General features: G+C 44.2%; 1 protein-coding gene across 1 annotated transcript in view; it reads right to left on the minus strand.

Annotated features, from left to right (window-relative positions):
• The window catches only part of SDK1 (sidekick cell adhesion molecule 1), a 745,496-nt gene that overhangs the window by 456,286 nt on the left and 266,718 nt on the right, over window positions 1–22,492 (minus strand). The window contains exon 2 of the mRNA XM_070780283.1: window positions 2,191–2,350. Coding sequence (XP_070636384.1) covers window positions 2,191–2,350 — 160 coding nt within the window. The remainder of the gene's footprint in view (window positions 1–2,190; window positions 2,351–22,492) is intronic.

Below are 22,492 nucleotides of genomic sequence, written 5' to 3' on the forward strand. Positions count from 1 at the left end.
TGCTGTTTTACATACATGAGAGTCTTTCAATGCTCACAACACCACAGACGAGGCTTGATCACCCCTATTTTGCAGGTTATTGAAAGTGGGGCTAACAGGCAGCTTGTAACTGGTGGTGAGCTGAGATTCAAACCTAGGTCTGTCTGACTTCAACATGCTCTTAACTATTGTGGTCAATTGCTCTCAAAACAGCAGGTCCTCTCACAGTACAGACCAAATGATGAAAGAGGAGGACACAGACTCCTCTGTCCACACAGGGCAGGTGGATAACAGGACCGCACAGAGCAAGTGGGGTGTTACAGGGTGGGGACCAGAGCGTGCTGAGAAATGGGTGTCCCTGCCGGCACACAGCACAGCATCGCCTAGCACCTGCTTCTGTGTGCACCCAGGAGCCCAGGCCTGCTCATTGTTCCAGAGGGCCTAAAAAGCAGAATTTTATGTGAACTCTTATAAGTGTTAAATGCTGGCAATCAACTGAGGAACAAATACTGGGTGTATACACACACACAAATATATATCTTAACTGATATTTAAAATATGCACACCGCATTCTAGGCGGGCTGACTGCGGCTCATGGACCACCATGTTATAACTTCTGGGGTGAAGAATACACGGTGGGCTATGCCCCCGTGGAGAAGCTCATTACTCTACTGAAAACACCTCTAGATCATCAATTCTCTTTCTTATTTCCTTTAATTAAGAGCACAGCACTGCTGAATCCTGCTGACTTTGGGGCCTCTGGGAATGTTTGGCAGTCAGTAATTCTCCATCCCACTTAGAACTGCATCCAGCATCATCCCCGCATCGAAAAGGAGGTGGGAACACACACCCGGGAAGACCTCAAGCGCTGCCAGGAGGTCCCGAGGCTGGGAAGCTGGTCCACACGCTTCCTGGGGAAGCTACACCTCAGACCTGAGCTCCAGCTCCCCCTCAGTCCCTGTACTGGGTCCCCCCGACACCCTCACCCCGGCCCCTCTCAGTCCCTGTACTGGGTCCCCCCGACACCCTCACCCCGGCCCCTCTCAGTCCCTGTACTGAGTACCCCCGACACCCTCACCCCCATGCCCTCTCAGTCCTCTGTACTGGGTCCCCCCAATATCCTCACCCCAGCCCCTCTCAGTCCCCTGTACTGGGTCCCCCCAATATCCTCACCCCAGCCCCTCTCAGTCCCCTGTACTGGGTCCCCCCAACACCCTCGCCCCCGTCCCCTCTCAGTCCCCTGTACTGGGTCCCCCCGACACCCTCACCCCCATGCCCTCTCAGTCCTCTGTACTGGGTCCCCCCAATATCCTCACCCCAGCCCCTCTCAGTCCCCTGTACTGGGTCCCCCCAATATCCTCACCCCAGCCCCTCTCAGTCCCCTGTACTGGGTCCCCCCAACACCCTCGCCCCCGTCCCCTCTCAGTCCTCTGTACTGAGTCCCCCCAACACCCTCGCTCCCATCCCCTCTCAGTCCCCTGTACTGGGTCCCCCTGACACCCTCACCCAGCCCCTCTCAGTCCCCTGTACTGGGTCCCCCTGACACCCTTGCCCCCATCCCCTCTCAGTCCTCTGTACTGGGTCCCCCCAATATCCTCACCCCAACCCCTCTCAGTCCTCTGTACTGGGTCCCCCTGACACTCTCACCCCGGCCCCTCTCAGTCCCCTGTACTGAGCACCCCCGACACCCTCACCCCGCCCCCAGTCCAGTGAACGCTCACTTTTGCTGACTGTACATGCTTTGTTCATGCCCATCCTCCTGGAGTTCCACTGTGCCCACCCCAGCTCTGACAGTCAGCCAGGGCAGTCTTGTTGGCAACCAGAGCTCCAGAAGCTCTGACCTGTTGAAAGCTGTGATGCTCTTCAGGCAGGAACAATACTGGTGGGCAGGACTGTTGCCTCAGGGCGGCAAGTTTCATCAGCTGAAGCTGTTATTTGCATTCCACTGTAACTACACCTTCTTTTGGTCTGGTAATTTCACTAAGGGGCTTACTCTTACAAATATAATGACAGACTTCCTAAGTGTAAATACAACCTGTATTGGAATAGTAAATCACATTCTGATTACATGTTCAAATGGATTCCCTTAATCCTTAATGCATTACCAATGCAATCCAATATTCCCCCCACCCCGTGCTATCATGGCCAATAAGGCAAATACTCTGAATATACCACTGTGAAGCGTAATCTTATTTTCAAGGAATCAATTACTTATATTCGCTGGTGTAGGTGGTGAGCTCACTGTCGTTGTGCGTCCACTTGAATTCCAAAGGCCAGCTCCCTTCTGCAAGGCAAGTGAGCACGAGGCGGTTCCCTTCCAGGTGGATCTGCGGAAGGCCTGGCTCTGTTTTAAAGTATGGCACAACATCATCTGAAACATTAAAGAAAAAAGAGAGAGAGGAAAAAAAACTGAGTGGAAAACACATGAAATGGCATTCATCCAGCTAATCGATCACTGTCTTTAGAGAGACCTGACTTTAAAAAGCAGCAACGGTGGCCATTTGGCCCAATTAAGTAGCAAATTATCCTTCACCCCCTAGAAACCTGCATTCCCCCAGGATAACATTTCAAAAGGCTGGTGTTCTATGACAGGACCATCTTAAACCACCTGGCAAGCTAATCTAAGTTATTTCCATTCGTGATTAACACTTACTTATCACACATCACACAATCTCTGCTGATGCAAGCCTTTGTTTTAATATGGTATTATACTCTCAAAGTGGGCTTCTCTGGTGGCTCAGTGATAAAGAATCCACCTGCCAATGCAGGAAACTTGGGTTCCATCCCTGGGTCGGAAAGATCCCTTGGAGAAGGAAATAGCAACCCGCTTCAGCATTCTTGTCTGGTAAATCCCAGGGACAGAGGAGCCTGGTGGGCTACACTCCATGGGGTCGCAAAACACTTGGACATGACTTGATGATTAAACAACCACACACTCTCAAAGTATGACAATCAAGGTTATATACTTTGATTCTAAAAGAAAAATATAACCTTCACTTAGCTGAAAAAAAAAAAAGTAGGATGAGCAATATTAACCTACAGACGTAAATGACATGAATCTCAATCCAGCTTTCGTCTCACACACACGCTGCATCTCATGGTGACATTCAGGGGCTATCACACCGGAAAACCCGTGTGTATTCACACAGAGGAACAGCTCGCAGCAACTGTAAGGAACCCACTACTGCCATACACAACACAGGACGCCACGGATGGATCTCACAGATGTACGTGTAGTGAGAGAAGCCAGTCAGGGAAAGGATTACAGCATAAGGCTCCCATGCAGAAGTTCATAAAGTTCAAACCCAGGCAAACCTGGTCTGCAGTGCTGGGGGTGAGCAGAGGTAAGATACCTCTCGGGGAGGGGGTGCGGGGGGGGGGGGTGGTGGTGGGTGCAGCAGGGCAGCTGTGGAGAGCACACCAAGATGTGGGTACACAGGGGCTCTCACTGTGAGAACTCAGAAAGTCATTCTGACTTGTGGAATTTTTGTATGATGCTTCATTAATTTGAAAAAAAAAAAACACACAGGAGACTTGCTTCCAGTGCTAGCTCCCGATTCTCTGTGTGATCCTGATCAGGACATGTGGATTTTTGTTTCTTCATGGGTAAAACAGAAAGAATTACCGACCTCTCATTTTTCTAACAAAAGCCCTGGGGCACAGCCTCATAGTCTGTCCTTCAGGCCTCCTACCACCTGGACTCAGGGACGCACTCGGGAGAAGCCCTTTCTGCCTCAGGGACCTTTCATGCTCCTTCCTCACCCTGGGTACTCCCCCCAGCTCCCAGCAAGCTGATGAATTCCCATCCTCCAGGTTCACAGAGCTCCTCCCACCCACACACCCTAACAAACCCTGACTTACACTCAGCGGATTCCCCTGCCCTGTATTAATCATGTCAGAGTTCTGAGACCAATGCCAGGAAAAAAGTATAAATATTTGTTCAATGAATAAATATAATAACAGTACAAATAATAGCAACAGCTAGGATTAACTTAGTGTCTACTGTGCTGGAAACTGTTCCAAGTGTTTTATATGCATTACGTGATTTAATTCTCACAGAAGCCCTCTAAAATAGACAACCTAAAACCTGTGGGACACTGTAAAAGCAGTCCTAAGGGGAAAGTTCATAGCAATACAGGCATACCTCAAGAAACAAGAAAAAAGTCAAATAAATAACCTAACTCTACACCTAAAGCAACTAGAAAAGGAAGAAATGAAGACCCCAGGGTTAGTAGAAGGAAAGAAATCTTAAAAATTAGGGCAGAAATAAATGCAAAAGAAACAAAAGAGACCATAGCAAAAATCAACAAAGCCAAAAGCTGGTTCTTTGAAAGGATAAATAAAATTGACAAACCATTAGCCAGACTCATCAAGAAACAAAGGGAGAAAAATCAAATCAATAAAATTAGAAATGAAAATGGAGAGATCACAACAGACAACACAGAAATACAAAGGATCATGAGACTACTATCAGCAATTATATGCCAATAAAATGGACAATGTCGAAGAAATGGACAAATTCTTAGAAAAGTACAACTTTCCAAAACTGGACCAGGAAGAAATAGAAAATCTTAACAGACCCATCACAAGCACGGAAATTGAAACTGTAATCAAAAATCTTCCAGCAAACAAAAGCCCAGGTCCAGACAGCTTCACAGCTGAATTCTACCAAAAATTTAGAGAAGAGCTAACACCTATCCTACTCAAACTCTTCCAGAAAATTGCAGAGGAAGGTAAACTTCCAAACTCATTCTGTGAGGCCACCATCACCCTAATACCTAAACCTGACAAAGATCCCACAAAAAAAGAAAACTACAGGACAATATCACTGATGAACATAGATGCAAAAATCCTTAACAAAATTCTAGCAATCAGAATCCAACAACACATTAAAAAGATCATACACCATGACCAAGTGGGCTTTATTCCAGGGATGCAAGGATTCTTCAATATCCGCAAATCAATCAATGTAATACACCATGTTAACAAATTGAAAAATAAAAGCCATATGATTATCTCAATAGATGCAGAGAAAGCCTTTGACAAAATTCAACATCCATTTATGATAAAAACTCTCCAGAAAGCAGGAATAGAAGGAACATACCTCAACATAATAAAAGCTATATATGACAAACCCACAGCAAACATTATCCTCAATGGTGAAAAATTGAAAGCATTTCCCCTAAAGTCAGGAACAAGACAAGGGTGCCCACTTTCACCATTACTATTAAACATAGTTTTGGAAGTTTTGGCCACAGCAATCAGAGCAGAAAAAGAAATAAAAGGAATCCAAATTGGAAAAGAAGAAGTAAAACTCTCACTGTTTGCAGATGACATGATCCTCTACTTAGAAAACCCTAAAGATTACACCAGAAAATTATTAGAACTAATCAATGATTATAGTAAAGTTGCAGGATATAAAATCAACACACAGAAATCCCTTGCATTCCTATACACTAATAATGAGAAAACAGAAAGAGAAATTAAGGAAACAATTCCATTCACCATTGCAACGGAAAGAATAAAATACTTAGGAATATATCTACCTAAAGAAACTAAAGACCTATATATAGAAAACTATAAAACACTGGTGAAAGAAATCAAACAGGACACTAATAGATGGAGAAATAGACCATGTTCATGGATTGGAAGAATCAATATAGTGAAAATGAGTATACTACCCAAAGCAATTTATAGATTCAATGCAATCCCTATCAAGCTACCAACGGTATTCTTCACAGAGCTAGAACAAATAATTTCACAATTTGTATGGAAATACAAAAAACCTCGAATAGCCAAAGCTATCTTGAGAAAGAAGAACGGAACTGGAGGAATCAACCTGCCTGAGTTCAGGCTCTACTACAAAGCCACAGTCATCAAGACAGTATGGTACTGGCACAAAGACAGAAATATAGATCAATGGAACAAAATAGAAAGCCCAGAGATAAATCCACGCACCTATGGACACCTTATCTTTGACAAAGGAGGCAAGAATATACAATGGATTAAAGACAATCTCTTTAACAAGTGGTGCTGGGAAAACTGGTCAACCACTTGTAAAAGAATGAAACTAGAGCACTTTCTAACACCATACATAAAAATAAACTCAAAATGGATTAAAGATCTAAACATAAGACCAGAAACTATAAAACTCCTAGAGGAGAACATAGGCAAAACATGCTCCGACATACATCACAGCAGGATCCTCTATGACCCACCTCCCAGAATACTGGAAATAAAAGCAAAAATAAACAAATGGGACCTAATTAAACTTAAAAGCTTCTGCACATCAAAGGAAACTCTAAGCAAGGTGAAAAGACAGCCTTCAGAATGGGAGAAAATAATAGCAAATGAAGCAACTGACAAACAACTAATCTCAAAAATATACAAGCAACTCCTGTAGCTCAATTCCAGAAAAATAAATGACCCAGTCAAAAAATGGGCCAAAGAACTAAATAGACATTTCTCCAAAGAAGACATACAGATGGCTAACAAACACATGAAAAGATGCTCAACATCACTCATTATCAGAGAAATGCAAATCAAAACCACTATGAGGTACCATTTCATGGCAGTCAGAATGGCTGCGATCCAAAAGTCTACAAGCAATAAATGCTGGAGAGGGTGTGGAGAAAAGGGAACCCTCTTACACTGTTGGTGGGAATGCAAACTAGTACAGCCATTATGGAGAACAGTGTGGAGATTCCTTAAAAAACTGGAAATAGAACTGCCTTATGACCCAGTAATCCCACTGCTGGGCATACACACTGAGGAAACCAGAACTGAAAGAGACACGTGTACCCCAATGTTCATCGCAGCACTGTTTATAATAGCCAGGACATGGAAGCAACCTAGATGTCCATCAGCAGATGAATGGATAAGAAAGCTGTGGTCCATATACACAATGGAGTATTACTCAGCCATTAAAAAGAATATATTTGAATCAGTTCTAATGAGGTGGATGAAACTGGAGCCTATTATACAGAGTGAAGTAAGCCAGAAAGAAAAACACCAATACAGTATACTAACACATATATATGGAATTTAGAAAGATGGTAACAATAACCCTGTATACAAGACAGCAAAAGAGACACTGATGTATAGAACAGTCTTTTGGACTCTGTGGGAGAGGGAGAGGGAGAGGGTGGGATGATTTGGGAGAATGGCATTGAAATATGTATAATATCACATATGAAACGAGTCGCCAGTCCAGGTTCGATGCATGATACTGGATGCTTGGAGCTGGTGCACTGGGACGACCCAGAGGGATGGTATGGGGAGGGAGGAGGGAGGAGGGTTCAGGATGGGGAACACATGTATACCTGTGGCGGATTCATTTTGATATATGGCAAAACCAATACAATATTGTAAAGTTAAAAAATAAAAAAAATAGACATCGTTATTATACCCACTTTAAAAATGTGTAAAGAGAGGCAGAGGGAAACTGATTTGTTCACGGCCACCAAGACGGTATGTGGCAAAATCATGATTTAAACCCCAGTTAATCTGTTAAAGAAAAGTGGTAAAGAAACCTGCCTGCCAATGCAGGGGACATAAGAGACACAGGTTTGATTCCTGAGTCAGAAAGATCCCCTGTAGGAGGGCATGGCAACCCTCCTCCCCAGTGTTCTTGTCTGGAGAATCCCTGGCAGGCTACAGTCCATGGGGTCGCAAAGAATCAGACACGCATACAATCTGTTCCAGAATCCAGCTACTCTGTATATCATAACTCTAAATGTCACAGATCTCTCAATAGAGACACCTTCTCAAGAATCCCTGTCATAACTTCAAATATTTGATAAATTTGTAGAATTACAAGACTGAACTTTTAAATTACTGTATTTTTCAAATCAAGCATAATAAATATCAAATATGCAAGGCAATGGCACCCCACTCCAGTACTCTTGCCTGGAAAATCCCATGGACAAAAGAGCCTGGTAGGCTGCAGTCTATGGGGTCGCTCAGAGTCGGACACGACTGAGCGACTTCACTTTCACTTTTCACTTTCATGCATTGGAGAAGGAAATGGCAACCCACTCCAGTGTTCTTGCCTGGAGAATCCCAGGGACAGGGGAGCCTGGTGGGCTGCTGTCTCAGGGGTCGCACAGAGTCGGACACGACTGAAGTGACTTAGCAGCAGCAGCAGCAGCAGCATGCATATAAAATAGCATATTAACAGTGCTAAAATCGAGAGTATATTTTTACATTAAATTGTATATGTTTAGCTGGTTTCTTCTGTACTAAGTACATAAATTTAAATAGATAGAGTTTATTTTGCCATTGTGCCGACCACTGTATTCTATAACTGGTATACTGGTAATACAATACTACCAGTTTCTTACCAGTATTTATTCAAATAAATAAATGCTAAAGTGCATCAGTGAGTGTAGTTAGAGTCTATAATAAGGAGATTTAACCTAGTCAGTGAGATGCCAGACAGGAGCTAACAGCTGAAAGATCAGTAGTTTTCAAATACTCAGACAGCACGTGCAGAGGCCCAGTGGGGCGACAGGCAGGGCAGGCGCCGCCAGACAGCACAGAGGTTGACCGCGAGCAGCGCTGCGGCTCAGGGAGGGCGATGGCAGCGGGCGCGGCAGGCACACACCTGCTCCCCACACCACCCTTGTGTGGGTCCCAATGGCGCCCACTTCACTTTCAGAAGCGCTCTCGTGTGAATGATGAATTGTGTGACCACCCTATTTACAGGCCTTGGTCTAAAGTACTGTCAGTATAATGATGATGATGATGATTGCTATTTGTCCAAAACGACAGCAGAAAGGCTGTGAGGGGGCTGTGTGGTTAAAAGCTCATTTTGGCTGCAAAGTTGAGGAGGAGTGAAGAGGGCCAGAGCAGTGGGGGCAGACCAGGTAGGAGGTCCCTGCAATAACCCAGGAAATGCTCTGAAAGGCGATGGCAGGCTGGGTCAGGGAACAGGGCTGACCGCGGTGGTGGAGACTGGGGGACATGGATGGCTCTAAAGCAAGATTTAGGTGGCAAAAGAGACAACAACGGACCGAACTTGGGGGTGAAGGAGAGAGGGCTGTCCAGAAGGAGACTTGGATCTCTGACTCGCACCACTTCCTGCTCAAGAAGCACACCCTGATCCTGTCACCAGTGCTGGGAGTGTCAGGACAGGGCACACTTTCTGTCCCGTCAGAGGTGACAGCCTCCGTTGAGCACAGGAGAAGGGCTGGGCAAGTGTCCGATACTGTGACCCTAACCTAACTCAAGGGCTGGAGCAGCCAATCCTCGTCCCAGCCCCAGAGCTCCACGGCTTCTGCCACACATCACCTGCTGCTGCTGCTAAGTCGCTTCAGTCGTGTCCGACTCTGTGCGACCCCATAGATGGCAGCCCACCAGGTTCCCCCGTCCCTGGAATTCTCCAGGCAAGAACACTGGAGTGGGTTGCCATTTCCTTCTCCAACGCATGAGAGTGAAAAGTGAAAGTGAAGTCACTCAGTAGTGTCCAACTCTTAGCGACCCCATGGACTGCAGCCCACCAGGCTCCTCCGTCCATGGGATTTTCCAGGCAAGAGTACTGGAGTGGGGTGCCATCGCCTTCTCCACACACATCACCTACTCTAGGTTATAATTCAAGCAGATTGTAGGCTCTGAATGCCAACTGTGTGTCCAATTTCCTTTTTCACTATATGAAAGTCGCTCAGTCATGTCCCACTCTTTGTAACCCCACAGACTATACAGTCCTTGGAATTCTCCAGGCCAGAATACTGGAGTGGGTAGCCTTTCCCTTCTCCATGGGATCTTCCCAGGGATCAAACCCAGGTCTCCTGCATTGCAGGCGGATTCTGTACCAACTGAGCTATCAGGGAAGCCCTTTTTGCTATGTATTTCAGCTAAAATCATCTAGTGCCATGACCCAAGCAGTCTGATAAAGCTGAGTTGCAATGGATATAGCTTTGACACCTTGGGACTGGCTGAGCTACAGGCCAACGCCTTGCCATCTGCACTACGCTCACCAACAGAGGAAGACATGCCTTCGTGTGGTTCCCCTCCTACAAGGGCGAATCATGGGAAAAAAAAAAAACCTTTCTGAAAGAAAAAGGCTTCAAGATAAATGCTCAAAAACTTGATTTGGTTGTATAATTGACAAGGCATCACTGATTTAATGTATAAATGTTCTAAGTGTAAATACCATAATAATTCAAGTTTTCCAAGTATTCACAGTTTAATAAATATGCCTATGGGCTTCCCTGCTGGCTCAGATGGTAAAGAATCCACCTGCAATACAGGAGACTGGGTTTGATCCCTGGGTTGGGAAGATTCTCTGGAGAAGAGAATGGTTACCCACTTTAGTATTCTTGCCTGGAGAATTCCATAGACAGAGGAGCCTGGCAGGCTACAGTCCATGGGATTACAAAGAGTCATATATGACTAAACAACTAACACTTTTTCACAAATATGCCTATACTATGTAAAAACTGGGTTGGATACTGTGATCTAGGAGAAAAAAATTTTTTGAAAAGAATAGTTTCAAATAGCTGGCAAGCGGAAACCTTGTGATCTAAATGACTGTACAATTACAGTTAGCACAGACTCTAACATTTATTGTAGGAAGAAGGGTAGTAACTATGTCAATGTTCCGGAACACTAAATGTCTAATTTAAAATTTTTAATTACAACAAGTATTTTAATGTAGATTAGCCAATGTGCAGAATAACACAGTTAATCTTTCTGAACCTAGAGCTATTCAGCACTAAAGTATAGCGAGTTGATCGTGAAGTTAAGAGGGTTTAAAGCTAACAAAACATAAAAGCTCTGGGAAGAGAAAGAGAAGCAGAAAGGTTAGTATTCAGGTCTGCTCAGATCCCTACAAAAGTTTGTGATCTTTATATACCTTAAATGGAGCAGAAAGAGTCTGAAAAGACCCATAAAGACAAAAGTGATTGAGTTACCTGAGATAAGATTCTCAGACGGACCTGGGGCAATGTCAGTGCTCTGCCTGGTGCTCTCTGAGGCGTGTGTGTGTGGTGTGTGCGTGTGTGTGGTGTGTGCGTGTGTGTGGCGTGTGGCGTGTGTGTGAGGGTGCGTGTGTGTGGGTGTGTGTGTGTGTGTTTTCCCAAGTAATGACTAACAGATCTCTCCTTCTTCAGGAAGAACGAGCAGAGATTAAGTATGCTTCTGTATTCGTACAATGAACATTCATAGAATCCTGAGTGAATTACTAAGAAAAACTGTGAAATTTCCATTTTCACATATGATGAAATAGAACACAAGTCACTGAGGAGAGAGAGATGATACACATTTAAGGTCCATCCAGAGGGAAGGAATGGACATAATGCTCTCTCAAGACAACATCTTGGTTTTAAGATGTAGAAGTCATTTCCCTAAATGGACCTTTAAGGTTTTCAGATAAAATGTAAACAGATTTACCTTTACCTACCCAATACGAAGACCACCTTCTGTTGGTCTAGAAGGGAACCGTGACCATGTGCCTCCACAGGAGTCATTTCCATGGGGAAGCCAGAGGCTGAGATGCTCTGAAGGAGAGCCATGTCCTGTGGTTCCAGGCTAGCCTCCCGTGTGGAAGGGGGCCTCGCCGTGGGTTTAATTATCTGCCTCCCATGGAATATGGAGGATCTAGTACCAGACACTTTCATGGCAGAATGGACGGGACTCAACTATCAGGTGCTAAGAAAGTCAAACGTCAAGTGATTCTTGCAATGCTGCCCGTGAGAGAATTTCAGCACGACCACTGCTAATTGTAACCTGTTCAGTACCTTCCCTTCTTCTCCTCCGTTTTAAAGTGATAATGGGTAAAGAAATGATAATAATCACCTTCCACTTGGTAGAGGAATCAACCTGCCACAAACAAGGGGGTTCTGAAGCAGAGGAGCCCCCTGTGCTCTGTGATGGAGAAAGTATTAAGCCGTGGTAATCAGCCCTGCCAGTCAGGTGGGAGTGCAGCAGGAAGATTAGGAATCTCAGTGTGAGGGAGCAATCAGCTGGAGCAGGACCTGGCGTTACTGAACTCGGCTTTCTCAACAGCTGAATTTCCCAGGGTGACTAATCTTTTGGTTTAAACCACTAATCTTCCTTTCAAAACTTCTTTTATATCAAATTCAAACATTTTCATGCCCCAAGCTTATGAGTTTACCACTAATGGAAAGTTTTATTTTTCAAACCCAGCGAGAAACAGAAGCACAGGGCGTAACACATCATTTGCGAACAGCTACTCAGAAAAATATGGGTGAAAGGCTCTTTCCCATAAATACAGTCATTCAGATCTCAGCCCCGCAGGTCACTCTGTACACCTGTCGGAGCCGGTAATTCAATCTCACACCACATTGTGCTTCTTCATAATAGTACTATTAATCTTTTTAAAACAGCTGTTGTGGATTTTAAATGTATTTCTAAGGTAAACTTTAAGTATATGATTAGATATGGTCTCCTCTAGTTAAATCTGCAAATATGGAAAGGCCACACCACAATGTAGAAAGACGATCCTGTAAGACAACTGTCTCAGGAAAAAGTCCTCTGTGTGTTTTAAGCCTAGCTGTTTCAACCTGCACTTTCTGTGACCACCTGATGCTAAGCTTAGATGAAGAAGGGAAGGAACACAGACAGAAGAAAGAGGAGGAGACAGTGGCTCTGCCATCCCAGCTAATTCTTGGGCCTCTTACTTCTACTTTATCAGAAACAAACATTTTCCAGTGACAGACTTGCAAATATAGTAGGATATACCATCACATTCTGTAGCTAAAAAGGTTAGCCAGCTTCTCTGCATGTCACGTCATATGTTCCTACCTCTGCCCTGTAAAATGAATGAATGTCACGAATTTCAGGGCGAGAGGTAGCTACAACTGAACAAATATCAACAGATCTGATTTCAAACATAATAGACCTAACCTATTACAATGACCAGGAGACACAGGAATCAGGTGTTCTCACACTGTCACTCTCTCCTAAGTGCTTCTGACAGGGGCAGAACTGGAGGTTGAACTGTAAGCCAGGCTTCCACCCCCCACCCCCACACAGCAGCATCTCTGATCAACAGCAGCCAGACCCTCACCCCTTCCCGGTCTGGGCAGAGCTTTGCACAGAAGGGGCTTCTGCCCCACGTCACACCTCATCATCACCTCACCATCCCTCACCTGCTGAGCAGCTCCCAGCTGCCCAAGACAGCTCATTCCTGCCCTGAGGAGTCACGGCCTGGAGAGCAAGAGGCTGGTCAGCCACGCCAAGGGCAACAGAGGAGGTAAGCGCACAACTGCCAGCCAGGGCCCGGGACGGCCCGCAGTGCGGTTCGGGGCCACAGACGCTCCCTGGTTGAGGGGTCCAGCGTCCAGAGCAACCTGACAGACCCAGACTGCTCAGGGGCTGAGGTCCACGGCTGGACGGAACCACGAGGCTCAGGTCCAGCTCACTGTGCCGCTTCAGCTACACAGTGGCTCGCAAAGGCTTCTGGAGGCTTGTTAGAGAACTGTCTCATCCTTTACGACAAATGAGAATCGTTTTAGGTACGGCACGCCTCTATCTGCCATCCGTCTGTAGGTCTGGGCCTGGGCCCAGCTCTGAAAGGTGAGCAGGGCGCCATCCTTGCGCCCCTGGAGAGGCCCCTGGATGAAGAGGACTGGCCTGGTGGGGTGGCAGCGGTCGCTAAGCTTGGCTGGGGACAGGGCTTGGGAACCAGCGGCCAGGACACCTGAGCGCACTACAGGGAGGAGGACAGGGCCGGCTGCTGACTGTCCTCTGGGAGCACTGAAATCAGGAGAAAGCAGATCAAACGGCACACCGCGTACACCTCGAGTTCACGGTAGAGTCATCATTTTCTGTTCAAAAGTTCATCTAGGAAGAGCTCGGCAGTGTTCCGCTGGTGTTGGGAGCTGTGTGCAAGCAGGCAAGCAGGAGGGGTCTCCGCAATTCCCATTAAACGGCACTGGAGCAGCTTGCCGACGCCTTTAGTCAGGGGGAGCCAAACTGATTCTCTCTGTTTTCTCTAAAATCAATGCGAATTAACAGCATATTTAAGGGGACTCATGGGGTAAAACTACCCTTCCAATGTCTTCCCCTAAGAAGCCGTTCAAGCTTTCAGTGAGATGAATCCACAGTGAAGCTGATGGTAAGACATAAATGGCTGTATTTATGCACTGGTTTGAGCCTGCACTGTGCTAATCTATTTCAGCATATCAATTAATAATAAGAGGCAGTGGGGTAAAAACAATTTCTCCGTTTCTCTAAACGGCAATAAGCTTCCAGCTCTCCAATATTTTATTTCAAAGTAGAATTGTACTAAATTGTCATTTCTATGGTCTGCAGTATAAAAGTATGACCAACCAAAGAGGAGGGTTATCAGAAATAACCAACATTTTTCTTGAACACGGTATAATATTTCTCTCCAATATTTTTTCAAATAATCCTAAAACTCCAAATCAGATTAAAGGCCAAAAGGTCCGAGAAAAGAAATTCAGGTGCGATTTATCTTTCTCTGATTAATGCAGACTGGTGAGTTCCTGTCACATGTGAACTGACATAAAACTGGGACTCAGAAGAGACCTAAATGGTGAAGGTTTAATTTTAGACCAAGAAAATTACATGGGAGAAGTTCTTCTTAAGAATATCTAAATTCAAGTAGATAATGCTTACTGATTTCAACAAAGTCATAAACAGTAAGGGGTTCTCAAAGAGAAGTACTTGTATTTATACATCATAGCTGCTTAGAGCAAGTACTCAGGAGGCAGACCACCACAGCTCAAACCCCACCTTTACCCCAACCAGCTCTGTGAGCTTGGGTAACTCAACTTCCTACTCGAGAGTTTCCTAATCAGCAAAATAATGAGATTGTCTCAAAACGTAACTTGAAACAAACGCACTGTTAAGATAATGAATATGAAAGCCACAAAGAGGGAGAAAATATTTTGGTTACACGTATCTTGAAGACTTGAAGTCAGATTATATATGAGTGCCTACTACTCAATGATAACACAAAGAAAATGTAAATAAAATGAGCAAAAGTCTTGAACACACACTTTACAAAGGAAGAAATACCAAGAGCTAACAAGCACACAGGAAGTTGCTTAATACCATCTGACATTAGGGATGATTATGGCTAAATTGTAAAAGACAGACATCACTAAATGTGGGCAAATACATGTTGCAACTATAACATCCTCCTCAATGACCGGTGAGAGTGTAAAAATAGTACAGCCATCTGAGAAAAAGATCTGGCAATTTCTTATCAAGTTAAACACCTGTTCAATGAACCAGAAATTTCCGGCCTATATATTTCTCTGAGAGAAAAGAATGTCCACACAAATAACTTTATATGAATAGTCACAGTGGCATGAATTATAACACCCTAAATTGAAAACAACAGAGATGACATTGATAAAAATGAAGAAATCAATAACTCGACACAATGGAGGAATTTCACGGACATCATGCTGGGTGAAAGGAAAACTGTCCATACTCTAGGATTCATCCCTTTATATGAAATTTAAACACAGGCAAACCTAATCTATGTGAAAAGAAATCAGAAAAATGGTTGCAGACAGTGATAGAGATTGACTGGAATGGACAAGAAGAAATGTGATCGAGTGACAGAAATGTTCCGTTTCCGGACTAAGGTGGTGGCTGCGCGAATTTATACATTTGTCAAAACTCATTGAATTGTAAACTTATATCTGTGAATTTCAGTATTTACAAATCTTACCTCAATCAAAAGTCCTTAAGGCAGACATCTAGCCGTTGCCTCAGAAATAGACACACTCCTTTCTCAGCCACTGCTCCAAGTGCTTCAGATCAATAGCTTGTGTCTGCTCACCTGGTCACTGGTATTTCAAGACACTCTCACCCCCACTGTTACGCTAATGAGATTGCCCATACAGTACTGACTTAAAAACTATCCTCTCTTGCCATGGTTGCAAACTTTATTAAAGCAGGAACTGGTACTTTTTATATTCATTATGTCCAAACAGTCAACACATTTAAGCTAATAGGCACAATGGAGGAAACATAAGAGATGTGGTCAATGCTTGGGCTGGAAGGTCCCCTGGAGAAGAAGACGGCAAGCCGCTCCAGTGCTCCTGCCCGGAGAAACCCATGGGCAGAGGAGCCTGGCGGGCTACAGTCCGTAGGTCACAGAGAGTCAGACGGAGAGCACCCCACATAACAATGCTCAACATCAGTCATTACAGAAATCAAAATCATAATGAGATAACCTATCCCAAACCACCGTTATAACGGCTTTTACAAAGACAAATAAGAGCAAGTGTTGGCAAGGACATGGAGAAACTGTAACCCTCACACATTGCTGATGGGACTATAAAGTGGAAGCAGTCTATCAGCTCCTCAAAGCGTCAAACATAGAATTAGCACATGACCCAGTAATTCCACTCCTAGGTACTCGTCCTCGAGAAATGAAAACACATGTCCACACAAAAACTCATGCGTGAATACTCATAGCAGTGCTAGTCATAACAGCCAAAAGGTGGAAACACCACAAGTGTCTTTCAGGAGACGATGGATAAACAATATGTGGGTGGATAAACAACGTAATATTATTCATCAGTAAAATGAAAAACAGATGAACCTTTGAATCACTGTGCTGAGAGTGGTTATCACAAAGAATCACATGGCTTATGACTGCATTAATATGAATGCCCAGAATAAGGCAAGTCTATATAGACAAAGTAGGTCAGAGGTTACCTGAGGAGAGGCAAGCAGAGCAGGAAGAGGGAAGAGCATGGCAAGAGACTGCTAACAGGGACAAGGTTTATTTGGGAGGTTCAAAAGTCAGTGTCTAGTGACGGCTGGACAGCCCTGTGAGCCCTGTAAAGGAAGAGCTCTGAATTTATGCTTCAAACAGGTGGGTTTCACAGCCTCAAATCATCTCAGTAATGCTGTTAAAGTAGCCTGTTTGGGAAATAACAATAACAGCTAGTTGTGCTAAGCATGTTAAGTGCTATTATGTTCGCTGCTTTACAGATGAGGAGCCTGAGGCAGGCAGGGTCGAGGATGTGCCCACGGTCCACAGCGGGGAAGTGGCAGAGCCGACTAGGGAACCTCATGCAAAGTCTAAGAACCTGCTCGGCCTTGTGTCCTCTTGAACAGAACCGGTTTGTCTGTGGGCGTCAGCAGCGGTCAGTGAGCAGGAGGAAGGGGCGGGAGACTGGAGGGGCACAGGAGAGGACACAGGAGAAGGCTGGGAGGACAGTCGGCTGGAGTCCGGACATACATGCTTGAAGGCTAAAAGGATCTCCCCTGTGGACTGGTGGCCCTCTTTTGGACCAGATCTTGGGCAAGGCTGATGGATTTAACTTGAGAATAAGAAGGAAAACCATCATGAGAAAGTCTTCAAAGTTTTCTTCAATACTAATAATAATCATGTTCTAAACGAGCAGAATTATATAAAAATGAGCTGAGTACCTTCTGAGCCTCCAAGGTCCCTGAGTAAATAAAGCAAAGTTGAAGGGAAGGGGCAGCTGACCCGTGGTCGTTGCCCACTGGGAGCACGTGCCGTTCCTGACCTGGGGGGCAAAAGAAGGGAGGGACGGCCTGGTGGGGACGCTCTACACTGTCCCCATGTCCTCCACACCCGACAGGGAGCCCCAAGGCAGCAGCTGCCAGGTAGAAATAACTGAAGGCAAGTGCCTCTTTCAAAAGCCCTGAGGTGCTGAGAACACAGCATTACTACACAAGCATGTTCTTAATGTCAAGACACAGCCTTAAGGTGGGTAAGACTTCTCAGATCAGTGCCTAGACCCTAGCGTGCCGTCACAGATGCTGAGTCAACTGAACTACGCGCCCCACAGTGAGACCGAGGCGGCCCCAGGAGGCTCCAGCTGCAGCACTGCTTTCCAACAGCGTCTCACGGGGGAGTTCTCGCTCCCCTGGCGCCTGTGGGGGAGTAGACGCGAGGTCACTCACCCCAATGGCCACTTTTCACCTTAATCCCGAGGATACAGATAAGCAATGAGTTAGAGACCTGCTGCCAAACCAGCCGGTGTTTCAGAAGTGTGCAGTAAACAGATGCCCTCAAAGGGCCAGGTACCATGTGTAAGGGGTGGCGATCTGAGCTGCGTCTCGAGTCGGGATGTGGCCAAGCTCTTCTTTGTCTAAAGCAGTGACATTTACCCACACAGGGCTCCCACAGGGGGAGCCCACAAGCTCCCCTAGTCTGCTGGCACAACACAAAGGCAGGGAAAGGAAAGTCTGGTAGCAGCACAGAAAGGAAAGAGAATACCAAGACAAGTAAACAGAGGATAGAACCTAGCTGAAGAGAAAACAAATAAGCTTCACTGGACAGAATTCAGCAGCAGCAACACATGAACAGCATCCCTAAAATGTCACAAGGATGACCCGGAGGTAGAGAGACAGAAAGGGCAGTAAGTGGAGCTACAATTATCGGGACTATTAACACACTCAAAATAGAAGGCAGGCAGTTTCTCAGATTTGCAAAGCTTGAACCTTGGACTGCTCCTACTCATTTTGCAAGGATTCTGTTATTCTTAAATGTTTGCATGTAAGGGAGAGAGGAGAGGCATGGCAATTATATTTAAAATGGCATGTAATTTTTTTACGACAGATAGCTGACATTTTACAGTAAGACATCATTTTGATTTCAGACTGTTGGGTGATTCTTATAATGACTTGAGGAGCTCTAAGGAAATAAAGTATCAGCAGGTGGTCAGTCAAATACTAAGAAATTCCTCACTCCACAGGCAGTAATCAGGTTGAAATACTTCCTCCATTATTTCCAAAAATAGAGCCGACAGTGATACACAGACCTTCCCAGTTTCAAAACTATAATTTCCACAAATGGTAAAACACGTGCATTTGCTTCTGTATGAAACCGTCATAGACGCGCTGGAATCTGTCAGGGCTTCTAAGAAAAATAGCTTTGGGGAGAAAGTTTATTTAAATCACTGCCTCTCCAACTTTGAACCCCAAATTTGATACCATATCTGATCCTGATATGCCAACAAAAGTTGGAGACTCACCCATTCAGAGGTTTACATTTTAAAAATGAACTTCATGTTTCAAGGTTCTTTTTTTTTTTTAAGTAATATACGTACACCACAGCACGTCCATGTGTGGGTGCATATACACGCAGTCACACACACACACCTACCCACCCCAGAGGGTCACGCAGGTTACAAACAGCTTCCAGCAGCTGTGGCCTCAGCATCGGCACTAACCCTTCTTCATCCATCAGCGCACAGTAGGCAGCCTGCAAATTCTACCAAGAAATACACACCAAAAAGACGTTTGGTGCACGTTCTTTCAGGGAGGACGCGCCAGCCATTACTGCAGTTTGTTTTTCTGAATGTCAGGCTGAGCAGCCAGTGCAAAATACTTCTTTAATTTTATGACTTTCACAACGTGCCCAATGCCAAGGCCTCTGGGCAAACACATAAAGGACATCCAGAAAGGAATTAATAACAGGAAGGCCTCCCCTAGGTGCCCAGTGATCCTCCCTGTGTCAATCAGATGAAAGTACTGAATTAACAGCCAGGTCCTGCCATAGCCTGCAGGCCCAGAACAGTTTAAAAAGGGTCTACGGGGAGGTTTCAAAAACCTAGGTCCTGGTGCTCAGTATATGATGCTGCAAAAGGAAAAGGGTAATCTTTACAGTAACTGCCATCTGAAATATAAAAACTTTAAGGATAAAGGTCAAGATTCTGAATTGCCTGTAAGTTGATCTGAGCTACCTTCAAAATTTTAAACTCTGAAGTCAAAATGTTAAAATACGGAGACCTAATTAAAAAAAAAAAAAAAAAAAACAAGCAAATGTGATTAAAGAATGATTATAATAAACTATCTATGGTTCTTAACATTGGAAGCACATTAGACTCTCCTGGGGAGTTTTACAAAATGCTTATACCCAGGCCATAATCCAGAACAATGAAATCTGAATGTCTGGGAGTGGAGCTCAGGCATTAGTATTTTTCAAGCTTTCTTTATGACTTCACTGTGCAGCTGAGAATGAGAACCATTTAAAGCAACTGAAGGATATCACACACAGTTATCTGACGATAGTAATCTTGCCCAAAATATGTTTAGACTTTAAATTTTAATTAACAGAACTCTCTTGCATAAAGTAGGAGATTACTATGATTTAGTGATTTCAAACTTATTGGTATTCATTTTTTAGAAGCTACACAGAATATTTTAAATTGTCAATTCACTTTTTCATTAAATTTGTTTGCTTCATTAGATTTCATTAAATTTGTTACATAATTTAAAAATAATAAATCTTCCCTGAGTTTGATTTTCCAATTTACCCGTAACCTGCCTTCTCTGCTGTGTTTCATCTGTGAGCATTGCTCATTTACACTTCAATCCAAACAAAAGCAAAGGAAACAGAAACAGGAAAGGAGCCTGAACATCTAAATTGATCCCTGCCCCCCCCCCCCATTTTTTAAAAAAACTCCAAACCAGCCAGAATTCAAGAAAGACTATTTCTACTTCAAATCCATTAACATTCAACTTTTACTCAGAAGGACCCATAACAGATGGAGAAAATGAACCAGAGCCCTCCACATCCTAGGAGCAGAGTCAGAAGCCACCTACTACAAGCAGCACAGGTCGGCTTCTGTTGTCATTGCTGTTATTCAGTCGCTCAGTCGTGTCCGACTCTCTGCAACCCTATGGACAGCAGCACACCAGGCTTCCCTGTCCTTCACCATCTACCAGACTTTGCCCAAGTTCATGTCCACTGAGTCGGTGATGCCATCCAATCATCTCATCCTCTGTCACCCTCAATCTTTCCCAGCATCAGGGTCTTTTCCAATGAGACAGCTGTTCGCCTCAAGTGGCCAAAGTATCGGAGCTTCAGCTGAATGCGGTCAGCTTTAGTCTTGAATTTTATAAACCCACACATAGTTTATTTGCCCTCTATCCCATATTTATATTTCACACCAACATGAAAACACACCTTCCACCCCCATCACTTATATATATCCTGGCGTGGCACCACAGGACTAGTCCAGGAAGCATACACTCTGGTTAAGTGGGGACTGTGATGAGCACAAAGACCGAGGGTGTGGACAATCTAAAGTTTCCATTCATCCATAATTTTTTGAATTGCTCAAATAGTATGCCTTATCCCTGGTGGGCTACAGTCCACAGGGTCACAAAGAGTTAGACATGACTAAAGCAACTTAGCATGCATGTGCCTCATTCAAGAGATTATTATGCAAATGATATCACACTGTCTTCCAAAAACAGTGGTCACAGCAGCCAACACTAATACCCACATGAAAACTAGAAGACGGCGCCCTGGCTGTGGAAATGGCCAAGAGGATTCCAGACACTGATGCCCCAGGGATGCACTCACAGTGTGAGCAAGTTTGTTTATCCCTGTGAGTCTCGAGATCTGCAAAATGGGGCTAACAATTTCCAGCCTGCAGAGCTGTGAGAATTAAATGAGGTGATATCTGTACCATAACTGTTAGTGAGTATCAGTACAAATTAACTCCTGCCCTTCACATCCGATTCACTGTTCCCTGTCAGGAAACTAAAATCCCAAATGAAAAGGAAGCCTCTTCTGTAGTAAATGACAACTTCAAAATCATTTTTGACAAGCAGAAGTCATGTGAAAATGACTATGAAGAGAAAGGAGAGCAAGCGAAATGCATGCTGTGATTCTTTTATTGCTTTGGTTTGGATCATCCAAAATAGTGATCCAAAGGAGCTGTGCTTTTTTTCTCAAGTTCCTCTCATATAATAAATTACTTCATTCTAGAACACAGCAAGAAGAAACTAAATCAATCCAATACAGATGTTGATAAAACCTGATCAATTTTAAATGAGTAATTCAATCAGTGAGGTGTCCAAAAGGTTTCACTAAATCTCTCTCAACATCTTTCTCACACTTAACATTAAGCCACAGCCTAAGGACTTTCACCACCACAATACAGAACCCAGGAGCACATGGTCAACCCAAGTCACAGAAGAAAAACTCAGTGCGTTGAGTCAGGGGCCTTTTACAAGTGAATTTTCTTGGCCAGAGCTTTGGCTGCTTGTATATTCTTTTGTTTTTATTAACCTGCTATAAAATGGAAAACAGTTCAATATAGAATTCACTCATTAGTGTACAACTGAAATAATGCTTTAACTGAAATCTACTAAACATCTGCAGACTAAAGATAAATACTGCTGGAATTATGATATTATTAATCTAATGCAATAAACCCCATGGCTGGACTTCTGAGCCACTCTTTACCTAAAAAATAGATACACTTGACTTTAAGGAACACTGTATTTGGCCAGCATATCAGATTGCAACAAGACACTTTATCTCTCTACAGATCAGCTTCCTTATCCATGAGGACTCTTGGATTCCCAAAGATTGACCTAAGTTTCCTTTAAATGCTGAAGATCCCTTGTACCTTTGAAATAAGATTCAATTTACAAAGAATTGATTTACCCACAGCTTTTCAGGAGCAATTCTATATTGGCATAGACATAAGTTTATTGGATCAATGAACCATCCAACACATTCTTATTGAACATTCAGTACATGGAAAGCGTTGTGTCGGCTGCAGAGAAC

Source organism: Bos indicus, chromosome 25 (assembly GCF_029378745.1).
Source record: "Bos indicus isolate NIAB-ARS_2022 breed Sahiwal x Tharparkar chromosome 25, NIAB-ARS_B.indTharparkar_mat_pri_1.0, whole genome shotgun sequence".
Taxonomy (NCBI): Eukaryota; Metazoa; Chordata; class Mammalia; order Artiodactyla; family Bovidae; genus Bos; species Bos indicus.